General features: G+C 42.3%; 1 protein-coding gene across 9 annotated transcripts in view; it reads left to right on the forward strand.

Annotated features, from left to right (window-relative positions):
• Window positions 1-774: 774 nt before the first annotated feature.
• Window positions 775-12,319, forward strand: part of NCKAP1 (NCK associated protein 1) — a 110,642-nt gene continuing 99,097 nt past the window's right edge. For 4 of the 9 annotated variants that reach the window (XM_075608874.1, XM_075608876.1, XM_075608877.1 and 1 more), the window contains exon 1: window positions 775-1,097. In XM_075608874.1, the coding sequence (XP_075464989.1) occupies window positions 990-1,097 (108 nt within the window). In that variant the 5' untranslated portion in view covers window positions 775-989. The remainder of the gene's footprint in view (window positions 1,098-12,319) is intronic. The other 5 variants (XM_075608878.1, XM_075608880.1, XM_075608881.1 and 2 more) reach the window with 2 other exon arrangements.

Genomic DNA, 12,319 nt, shown 5'->3' on the forward strand with positions numbered 1-12,319 from the left:
CGAGCGCCAGTCCCCTACCTGAGACTGAGTCCGCTGTGCCGCTGACCACCCTTGGCGCTTAGAGTGGTCAGCACAATGAATTAAAATCTGTCCGGCCACGCTGGGCGCTAGGTGCTTGCCGAGACAGATTCATTTGTGTTTCAGGCGTGATGAAGGGTCACATGACCTCAACCAATAAGCGCCAGTCACTGCTCGGCCACGGCCCCCCGCTCGCGCTTAAAAAAAATATGCCGGATAGCTCATGCTTGGAGAGTTTGTGACGTCACCGCTCTCAAAACATGAGCGCGGTCAGCGGCACAGAGGACGCAGCTTTAGACCCTTCTTCAGCAGTCTCTCTACATAGTCACATGTCCAAAGGAGAGAAACCTGCTACTGGTCAGTGTGCATGTGCTGCTTGCCATACCCAGTGGGTTACAGTTGTAAGGAGGAAAAGTTTTCTCAAATAAATCAATTTTCCTGGAATTGGATATGAATACAAAAAAAGTAATGGTCCTCTGGGTATGAACAAAAAATGAGTGGTACTCTTTCCCACCTAATACCATCACATTTCGACTAATGACTGAAAGCTTCGTCATGTCTGGTTACTACCCAAAACACTGCACATATAACAACAACACGCACTTGGCTGACGATTACGTCACTACAGCATATCGTACACAGCGGCTGCAGCAAACGCAACGAGCTCACCTCGTGCACGCGCACGCGCGTGAAAGGCGGGGACTCCAACGTTGCGCGCCGTTGCTCGTGACACCTAACGAAAAAGGGGGTGTTGCTTTTTAGACGACACGCCCATCGGCAGGAAGGGAGGGGTTGACTACGGGCGGCAGCCGTAGGCAGGCGGTGTCATCGCGTTAAACTGCGGAGCATGGGATCTGTATAGTTCTCCCCCCCCCCCCCCCAACACCGACCGATCGGTTCCATAGCCGAGCTATTCAATCACAGGGAGAGGATAGCAGCGGCAGCGGTTGTTGTTGGAGGAAGGAGGCAGCATGTCGCGCTCTGTGCTGCAGCCCAGCCAGCAGAAGCTGGCGGAGAAACTCACCATACTAAACGACAGGGGGATCGGGATGCTGACCCGTCTGTACAACATCAAGAAGGTAACAAGGGAGGGGGAGGGGGTATAACAACCCACGCCCGGGCTGACACCCCATTGCTGCCAGAGGAATCTATCAGGTGCTGTGCAGGCCCCTCTGGCTGCGAAGGGGATAGTTAATAAGATGGGGGAGGTAAATGGACACTAGTTCTAGTAGCGAATTATAGGGGCAAAACATTAGATGCCTCTGGTAGCGATGGGGTTAATGAACAAGGGGGGGGGGGTAAATGAAGGGGTAAATAGGTCACGTGGGCGGTGCAGGATGAGAGATCCCAGCTGCAGGGAGGAGGAGGAGGGATCTCATGCAGGAGGAGGAAATCGGCAATGATCATGAATTGCAGGAAATAAATCAGCGTTCATTGCCCGGCTCCCTGATCTTGTGTTTATTTAAAAATAAAATAAAAAATGTTTGCTGTTTTAATGGGATCAATATGAAAAGATCGGCCTTGGGATGTAATCGAGGCCTAGATGATGCAGATTGGGCCCCAGTGATTGAATGATAAGGGATCAGTAGTTGGGTTGGTACCTTACATGGACTCTGACGAATGCAGGTGTTAGGATATCTTAAGTCTTTGGCAACAACCGACTGAAGAATCTTCTGAGGTTCTGAATCTTCTGTGTAGTAAATTGTTGTAATAAAAATGCTACCTGCTTTTATTTTTCACATAGTCCGTTGTGGCACAGAAATTACCTTTTGGGTTGATAGAATACGAACCCAGGACCAACTTCTCACGCTGATCAAGGCATTTAAACATATCTTATGGCAGAAGACATGCATGCAATACCAATGCTAGTGCTGTGCTAAAGAAGTATTTATAAGAGGAGTTCCCTCTACACTCACTGATAGGCTATTTGGCCAGATCTTGTTGGTAAAAATTGTGTATCGTGCTATTTTTATGCATTTTTAATGGCTGACCGCGATGCATGTAATTTCTGTATTTGTGTATGAATGTGGTGGGAAAATCTGACGTGATGGTAAAACGGTGTATGTATATCTATATGTATCTCTTACCCTCCATTGTAGTGCATTAATTATGGGTTTAATGTGCTAACATTTCAATCTACCATAATTAAAATTGGTGAGATTTGGAGGTTTCAGACCTAAAAAGCACCCATTTGTTGTTTTTTGGTCACAGACTCCATTGACATGTAATATAAAAGGCTGATGCTAAAATCGGCGAGACAGATTTTCTAAAACTCAGTGAGAGATGTCATGTCTGAATATATACAGGGAATACAGTCCTTGGCAAACATGTTGTAAGCACCTGCTTACAACCTGAGTGTCAGAGGAGCCACGGCACCAGAGTGCTACAGGCCATCCAGCATGTCACAATCATGTGATCGCTCCCCTGAAGCACTCAAGGAGTTCACATTGCAGGGAACCCCTGGTTTTCAAGATGCATACATGTTAAGGTTCCACCCCCCCCTCCCAAGGCAAAATTAAATGGCGGTTTGTCTCACGCGGGCCATTAAGAAGCTGCAGTGACATCTGTCGCCGTCTTTCTAGTGGCCTGCGTGATAAAGGGAATGTACACGTGTAGAAGTACTGGTGTTTGTCAGGGACAAATGCTCGTTTTCATGGGACAGACTTGATCGAAACCGAAGTGAAGCCCACTCCACTTCTATTTGTCAGCTGGGGGAGTGGTGGTCATGTGATCGCTGCTGTAGCAATCACATGGCTGAAAATAAACGAGATTTGGTGGCACACTGGTTCTGCCAGAGCTACCTCTTTTGTATCCAAAGCCCTCTCCTGCCTTAAGCCCTTCTCACTGACTGCCCCACACCTCTGGAATGCCCTTCTCCTCAATATCCACCTTTAAAACCCACCTTAAAATACACCTGCTTAAGGCCGCGCGAATAGTGCCCGCGATGCGTGATGTCGCCACGAGCGACCAGGCCATTGATTAGTTCAGGAGCTGTCACATGAGGCGACAGCCCATGAAAAATCAAATAGTCCCGGCTTCAAAAAATCGCTTCGCCCCGTCTATACTTTACTATAAGCGCACGCGGCGGCGACAATGCATTTGTTTTCGGGCGACGTCGCGTCGCCGGCACTATAAGAGCGGCCTAAGGAAGCATATGAGTAGCTTGATGGCTGATAATTAACACCTCTTACATTAACCCTGGCCCCCTGCAGACGCACTTACATGAATGCCCTCCTACTGTGTCTGTATGTTCTTCCTACCAACCAATTAGATTGTAAGCTCTTCGGAGCAGGGACTCCTTTTCCTAAATGTTACTTTTAAGTCTGAAGCACTTCTTCCCTTTGTGTTATTTATATCTTATGTGTTATTTATATCTTATATGATTGTAACTATTACTGCTGTGAAGCACTATGTACATTAATGGCGCTATACAAATAAAGACCTATATAGCTCCTACACTGTTTATTGCATAATTATTCTTTTGATTGAGTGCTAGACAGATCAGTGCTTACAAAGCGGTGTGATGCTCTCTTATCATGCAGGGAAGGTGTTAATAAAATTTAAGGCCATTTTTCAGACGTCATCACACACTCGTAAAAGTGTCGTGCGGATTATGTACTTGGTAATTGACACATGTTTAAATGGTAGGACATGAATACAGTTCTCTCTTGGTTGCAATCTCTCTCTAATCTTTTGATAGATACAAAAACAGGAAGTTCCAATGTATATTTGGTAGTCCCAAACCACTCCCAATCTGGGAAGCTGAATTTTTATGGTCAGATTTATCACATCTCTAGAATGAGTTCAGAATCATCAGCTTTGAAAAGGCGTTTTCTACACAATCTGATGAATGGGCCAATGTGATGATAAATGAATGACTTTGCATAGCGTGTCCTTGGTTTAAAGTTGTATGTTTTCTATTCACAGATCTATATAGGTATGGCTAAAAAAGTGTTAATTGCCTGCGCGGCGGTCCACTGCGGGAGACACCCGTCAACCTCCGGGTGCTGACGCAGAAAAGACCGGGCTCTTTAAAGAAATGTTTCGGATGCTGAGCTGTCAAGTACCACTCTGCCACCTGAAGGCGCATCCCACAATGCCTTGCATAGTGCGAACCAAGGAATTGTGGGGCGTGACTTCGTGAAGCAGAACAGTGCTCAACATCTCTGCTTCCAGAAAAGGTTCATGTTGTGATCTAGAGCTTAATTTTTTGAAAATCTCTATGTTTTGCTGAGATTTCACCTGTTTACCATTTCATTGGCACCCTAATGAGTGTGAAGGGCAGTGGCCATTTAAGTTCCCAGGGGGATTTTGAGCAACTGATATCTCTAGAATTCGGCAATATAATTCAAAAAGGGTTAGCTTGCTTAAAGCAGCTGCAAAATGGACGTTGGAATGTTTTTAAAAAGACTTTTATATTCTGTGGTGATTTAAAGTAGATTGCTATATGTATGTCTTTATATAGCGCTATTAATGTACTTGGCGCTTCACAGTAGTAATACACGTGACAATCATAAATGTATTTATAATTGGTAGGTAGGAAGAACGTACAGACTGTAGGAGGGCATTCTGGTAAGTGTCAGCAGGGGGCCAAGCTTTATGTATCATGTCGAGTATTATCCACAGTGCTACTCAAGCTTCTTTAAGCAAATGTGTCTTAACTTGTAGATGTTAAACATATGCAGAGAAAAACACACGCAGATGACAATGTTTTGGTGTTTATGGCTTTCAAACATGTCGCTTTTGAACAAATGGTAGACCATTTGTTGACCACTACACAGAGACCAAAATGGCATTTTCAGGCAGATTCAGTTGGTGAATTTAACCCGTCTAACATTCTGAGAACATCGCAAGCACCCTTGTGCGCACTTGTGTCATTCTTGATGCTGGTTGCAGCCTCGATCTGAACGAAAGAGTAGGACTTTATCCCCCCTTCATGTCAGCCAAGGAAGGATCCTGCATAATTTAGCAGTGATCACATGGCTCTGGAGACATGTCTGGCAGTCAATGGGTTAATGGAATACTTTCATTTGGGTGCCACGCAATGTGAGCCTGTTTCAAACTTTTTATATGATTTGGGTGAAAATATTGCAGATTAACTTCAGTTTCCCACAGTACGACCTATTTTGAATGTGATGACCTTTAAAGCATATTTATATATTATTATTTCCCCCCCCCCCAACTGTGTTTTTTTTATTTACATTTTTATTTTAAAAGGCACAAAGCCTGCAGTAGTGTCCATATGGCAACTCCTGCTGTTTTTGTTCTCACTCTCTAGTCCACCAGGAAGCACAGGGCAGTTTCCATGCAGGCTGCAAAAGATCTGATCAGAACAAATGTCTTCCTTTATTTTTAGGCCTACTTAAGTCACTTGGTGAGAGCGGATTAACAGCCATATTAATTTAGTGTTGTGCTCATATTTGTAGGCATAAAATACAGTTTAGAAAAAAATCAGTGTAGAGGAAAAAAACCAGGGGTGAAAATAGACACCATACAGTATGGTGAATATCCTCATAAGATGGAGAAATGGAAATGACTAACACAATGTGAACTGCACCTCAAGCACAAAGCAATATAGCTAGCATGAGCGATTTCTAATCAGTCACTTGACAGATATGTGGTATTGTGGTCGGAAGAATAGTTCAGCGTATGGTGGTATATATATATATATATATATATATATATATAAGGGAAGTGTGTACATTTTAAGAGCGTAATAGTAAAAAAAATGGTACATATTTTCTAAATAGTGCTGAGCCTTAAAAGAGTGAAAAATATACAAAACATCTGTAGAAACACACCCTAGTTTCTTTAACAGTGTGTATCAAGGGCATCTGCATGAAAGGATAGACTTGCTACAGATGAGTGTGTTTTTCCAACTGGTTAGTGCAAAGGCTGTGTCCCCTCACTCACTGGTCTGCAGTCCCACCACCTCTCTTCAGCCACAGCCTGTAGCTTTTCTCTTGTCTACAAGTACACATTAACTGTATGCGGCCAAAAGGCAAACGAGGTGTGCAGAGCAGGTGGAGAGAGGCTCAGTGGGCTGCTAGAGGTCAAGTGCGTGGGTGAGCCTCTGCTTATATTCCATTGACTATGACGAAGAAAAGCATTCAGTGTCTCCCTTCTGTACTGCAGGAAAATGCATAGGGCATCTAAGGATAGCATGGTGCTGCATGAAGGGATCTGCGGCTGAATCTTGATCCTAGGAATCATGTATGACCTTCTGCAGTACAGAGGTGAGAGGGAAGAAGCCAGCTGGAGGTGGATACTGCCAGCCTGGATTAAATAATGCCTTCCCTGCTTTTTGCAAAAAAAAATGACGTCCCAGGGTGTCTATACTGGATGTTTGTAAGGAGTGGATTGCAAAGCAAACAGGGTGTTAATTTGATAAAGGTGATAATGTTGCCAAGTCCCCTAATTTAGGTGATATTTTTGTATTTGGTCATTTTTACCTGGCTGGTACCAGTGTATTTTTCCGGTCTTGAGCATCTGGTCTAGTTAGGCAGAGTATAAATGTAATTATATTCATTTTTTTGGTTGTGGGCGAATGCCTGATCATGAATCCCTGGTTCAACTAAAAGTTGCATAGTAAGCAAGACTGATACTTTTAACATGGGTTTTTGTGTTTATTTGAAAACATGATTTCAAGAGTAACTCGTGCAAACAATGAAATGGCTGCATTGCAGTTTGTCTGAATGTACAGTGAACTGCTGTAAGAAAAGCAAACTGGAAACATTGTGACTCGTCTACTGTGGTATATGTGTGATTACAAGCATTTTTTGTGAACATTCAGAGCAGAAAACAATTACAAACAGACGAAAACATACATATATTTATGTAGTAGCAAATAATTGTCATGACAGCGATTTATTTAAATTGTTCAATTACTACAAACAATTTGAACTGACAGTGTTTAAAAAAAAAAGTGTGTGTGTGTGTGTGTGTGTGTTTCATAGTTAAAAATATTTTCTCCTTTGCTTATTTTTGTGAGACTGAGAGCTATATTTACAAAGCAGTTCTACTCCAGGAACACTAGTAAACACCACTTCACAGGATATTCAATTGCTGTAAGTTGTCTTCCAGCATGGGAGGTGTCTTATGGAGTAATACATCTTCGTGAATATTGCCCTTGATGTCCTATTCCTTTGAATGGGGCAGAAAGGTGTCTTCTAGAGCAGCACTTTTTAGTAATTGTCCCGGAATATCATTCTTGTTTGAGCAAGGCCATAACGACCTTACAATTGTGGTGCTGCAGTCTGAACACCAATTAACCCTTAGGCTGTCTTTGAGTACCCTGTACATCATGGGTGCCAGGGGCCCTTATGACATGGTATGTCATGGCAATAATGCTTGTTTTCTAGGGGTAGATATTGGAACAGAAGTGGTGATTTCTATTAACGTAATCGCTGGCGGGGGTGGGGGGAGGGGAGAGTTGGCGGCTGCCAGCAACCACATGATCACTAATCCAATATATAGCCAGGTATCTCAAAATACTCTAGTATGGGAGAACCACGGTGGTGCAGAGAGGCAAGTGTACACTCTGCTTCCTGAAGTCCCGCCCCACAATGCCTTGTATAGTGCTCTGCGAGGCAATGACTATACAGTAGTACCATTTTGGTCGGCTATGGGCATTAGTCATTGCACATTGGAAAACCAACAATCAATATTTCATTGGTGTATTTCAAATTTGGATTTCTTTTAAACCCCATTATTTTATATTGATGATTATTAAAATATATTTTTAGTTTCATTCACAAAACATTCATTTTGGGCACTGAGTGCTAATACTGGGTTCTTGTTCTCCTTACTTATTCTGTATTTCAACCAGTATTGAATTTTCATGCATGGTTAAAAATTTCTGTAATTATGATTTTTAGAACGGTATTTGTACTAAACACTATTTGTTGTATGGAGCATAGTGTTTAATTTTTTTACATTTTCTACCTTTACTGTATATTGAGGTCAGCATTTTTAGAAGCCGTGGAATATTGTAATAGGACAAACGAAAAAAAAAACACGACACTTTTACAGATTTAATTGTAACGAAGAGAACCTTGATCTCACGTATTTGTATTACATAGTGATAACTAAATAGCTGAAGGGGTCAACGGCGACTGCATTGTAGGAAATACGAAGATTTTTAAACCTCTTGTGTTCCTTTGGAAAAATGTAAGTAACCGTTAAAGAAAGAACGGGAAACATGAATGTTTCTATCTTTATCCCTTGAGTGCTGGGGAGGCCGCAGCACCAGAATGGCACTCACAATCACATGATTGCTCTGTCTCCGATTACGGAGCAGGAGAGGAGTCGTCCTTTTCTTCTGTTACACTTTCTGATGAAATGCTGAATGCAATCCACAGGACCGCAGAACGCAATTTCCCCTACTAAAACGAGCGGTAAGATTGATGTCGCTACTGCGTCATGGGGCCCCTGTAGTTCTAGACCCCATGATGTAGCTATGGTTAACTTCATCATTACTTTACCTTAAGAAAAAGGTGGATACTGTGCATAGGTTCCTCAATGAGTGTCAATGGTACATAACCTCCAAAGACTTTAGTCCTCCTTTTTAAAGTTGCTAATGATATATACTACCTATTGTTGGTTCACTGGTTTTAGGTGGTACAGACCCTTTAACGTATGAGGCCATTCTCAAGTCTGAGTAAGTTGTTGTTGTTGGTGGTTTTGGTGTTGTGGTTGTTGTTTGGTTTTGGTTGTTTTGTTTTATTGTTCAGTTACTGATTTGGTTTATAGCAATTTTGTTTTAAACCATTTAAAAAATTTTTTTATAAATAGGAATGAATTTGCCTTGAATATGTTGTATTGCAAAGTAATTATAATAGTCAAGCCTATTTTTTTTAAATTCTGGAGCATATAGTTAATAAACTCTTGCCTACTCACCATATATTAAACATTCTCGGGATTTACCTGATATGACATTTTTTTTTGTAGTTTTTTTTATTGGTAAAGTACTTCCACTTTGTCACGGGAGACCAGGACTTTTAACACTTTTTTATACCTCCTGGGATCAATTCACTAGACAAAACAAGGTAGTGGAATAACATTTTGTTTGTTCTGGTAAACCCGCGTACACACAGTGAAATAAAAAATACAGGTAAAATTTGCTCCTCGCATCTGACTTGGTCTCTGCTCGGCAGGCTTTCCTAGCTTCAAAACCAAAGCCGGTTACTCTGCTGTTCACCACAGAGCAACTTTGAAAAGCCCACCCGCGCTTCACCGACTCAAGTCACAGGATGGTCTGGTTCTCTGCCTGGGCCAACTCCTTCAGCTGAGCTATCTCAACATGGAAGTAGGCGTGGTGACCAATTAGGCTGGTGGGAAAATTCCCACGCTCTATCACTAACCGGAGGCTTGCCTGGCTTTACCCAATCAAAGGAGTGGGTGTGCTTAGGCTCAAAGCCGGGCGAGTGGGAAATATGAATCGACCAATGGGAAATGCGCCTACCAGCAGCATCTCTTTCCAAACCCTTCCCCCCCAGCTGACCCATTGACACCCACCGGGCAGGCTCCACTAGGTCGGGCAGGCTCCACTAGGTCTGGCAGACACAAAGGTGCCCCAGCGGGGGGTGCCCTTTGTTCTCCGGACCTAATCCTTCCCCGCTCACCAAACGGTCTTCTCACCTCTGGACATCCTTTCTCTCCTTTGAATTCCAATGTCTATGCAGACATCCCAGCGCCTATGTAAATGCCCGGCCTGACTGTATAGACATTCATACATACAGTATAAAACATTAAAACACCGTTTTAATAAACTATAACTTTTTGGGACATATGAGGAAACTAGGTCTGGGATACTTGGGCTCGAAAAACAGGATTCTGGGGCATACTGTGTAGCCCTGGTGTAATTCACCTCGCATACCTGCAACTCATGCCTGCATGTCGGGGAGAATTACGGGACTACCGGTAACTTTGTCCCCCCAACTCCTGCAAATAAGATTAATACATTTTGACCCAAATATCCCACCTAAAACTCCAACTCCCGAAATCCCATGTTTACTGGATAAGGGAAACATGTAAAACCCCAAACGGAACACACAAAACACCAGCAAGCTCTTTTTGGGAACCCCTGAGCCCCCACAAAATATATATGTATATAAGTGTCAAAAAGGAGAGCTATTGAGCGTGGCATATGTATACAACAAACGACAGAGAAGCCCAATGCTACATCCAATATGACAAAAATACACAGTAAAATACTTATATATTCTCTTGAAAAAGGGTCATTTAGTTTAACCCTTTGGCCAAAGCGTTGTAAGCTTGCGAGCCACGACAAGGCAGACACCTGTACGCAAGTCCTAACACTACCAGATAAAATACTAATATATATCTCTATTAGGAATACAATTCTCATTTACCTCTATTAGGAGGGAGAAAGACCACATTGGATCTGTATCCCGTAGAATGAAAGGACCTAGTGACTTGGGAAGTGGGGAGGGGCGGGCTTAAAACCTGGCAAGGAGGAGGCACTAACCTCCAACAGCTGTCGTTTGTTGTAAAACCCCAAACAGGTCATGTTTTTGCTATACTTTAACATTGGGAACTTGGGCTCTGGAACTTGGACTCCAAAACTCAATGGTAGAACTTGCTGGCGGGGCAAAGATATTTCATAGGGTTACATTTGACTTCCATACACCCCGCATCTTTATCTACAGACGCGTACCCGCAAATCCTATACTATTTGCGGGTAAAGTATCAGTACTACTGGTATCTTTGGTCAGTAACACTTTACATCAATTTTAACCCTATTTGCCCCCCAACATCCACCCTTAACCTTCTGTTCCCAAAGTCCCTGTCCTGCAGCTATCTCCTAACAGGGACCCTTACCACACATTGCATCCCTATCTTATAATCCTGCAGGGGACAATATAATGGGACATAATTACAGGGCAACACAGTAATGTACTATATTAGCCCTAAGAGCTGACACTCGGCTCTTGTCACAGGGTTTTTAGGGGCAGCCAGCTGGGCTTCACCTTTTATTATGAAGGCCGGCTACCCCCTATCGTCGCGCACACTACCTAATTTTTCAGGGAAAAAGAGCACATTTGTAATTTTACATAATCATGGAAGTTGGCTACACCAAAGAAACCCTTATTACCCAGCAATAATCGAAACCGTCGCTGTTCCAATATCATCTCCAGTATTTTACACTAGGTCAGTTGCAGAACTTGTTAATTAAGATAAGGATATTCCTCTAAGAAATAATCCATAGCTCATTATGTTCTCCCTCCAGCCAATGCCATTAATCACATTTACCTACAATTTATTTCCTATTGGCCAATTCAATCTTCATATCTTAATTACTTAATACAAGCCCCCCCCCCCCCCCCCCCTGTGGTTCGGAGTGAGGTTGAGTAATCATGCGATTTGGCCAGATTAAATCATTGTAAGTAATATTAGTAACCTACTTCAGATCTGGTCTGTTATAATTAGTTTATGTTGCAGCCAGTCACAATTGGTTGAAATTGATCTGTTGTAGAGATTTAAATAATTTCACTGGCAAATGCGCCCAGTTTAATTGTACAGCTAAAAAGAAATGTTAAAGCTCCCGTGTTTTTTTTTTTTTTTACTTCAATAGTTTCATGTGGGCAATCTCTACTTACCTAAAGAACTGCATAGCTGCCGGACAATTCGTTCTCCGTCTATTGATCGGCAAAGTTTGGTGACATCTTTAAATATGGGGAATGTAAATGGTTGCTATAGCAACAAGCATGCTTTTAAAAATAGAATACAAGAAAATTGGTCTTTCAAAGTTGATTTTTTAAAACAGAAAATGCTAAAAGTATTTTTTCTTACTACAGAACTGATTTATAAAAAAAACACAAATGCAGGATATTGCTTGAACTGCAGCTTTTAAATTGATTACCTTCACTGTGGTTTTGTTGCAAGGTGTACAACATTTAGTGGAGTTCTCCATACATCTATGTATGGATATCTTTTTGTATAGTGCCATTAATGTACATAGAGCTTCCCAACAGTAATACGCATGACATAATTTAAAATAACAAATACAAATAATACATAATGGGAATAAGCCCTGCAGACATACAAATAACATTAGGAAAAGGAGCCCCTGCCCCGAAGAGCTTACAATCTAAGAGTGGTCTCAAGTCTTCCTGATGGAAGGTTTCCAGGATCTTGAAAATTTTGTTCACAAGAATATGTTTGTTATCCTCCTATTAGTCAGCTTTCCTATTGTATGTACTACAATGAAACTTCTCAAGCAACAGTATGTGTGGGTGAGAAATTTGTACTCGCTGGGATGTGCTGACACCCGTCTTCC

The sequence above is a fragment of the Ascaphus truei genome, chromosome 7 (assembly GCF_040206685.1).
Source record: "Ascaphus truei isolate aAscTru1 chromosome 7, aAscTru1.hap1, whole genome shotgun sequence".
NCBI classification, from domain to species: domain Eukaryota; kingdom Metazoa; phylum Chordata; class Amphibia; order Anura; family Ascaphidae; genus Ascaphus; species Ascaphus truei.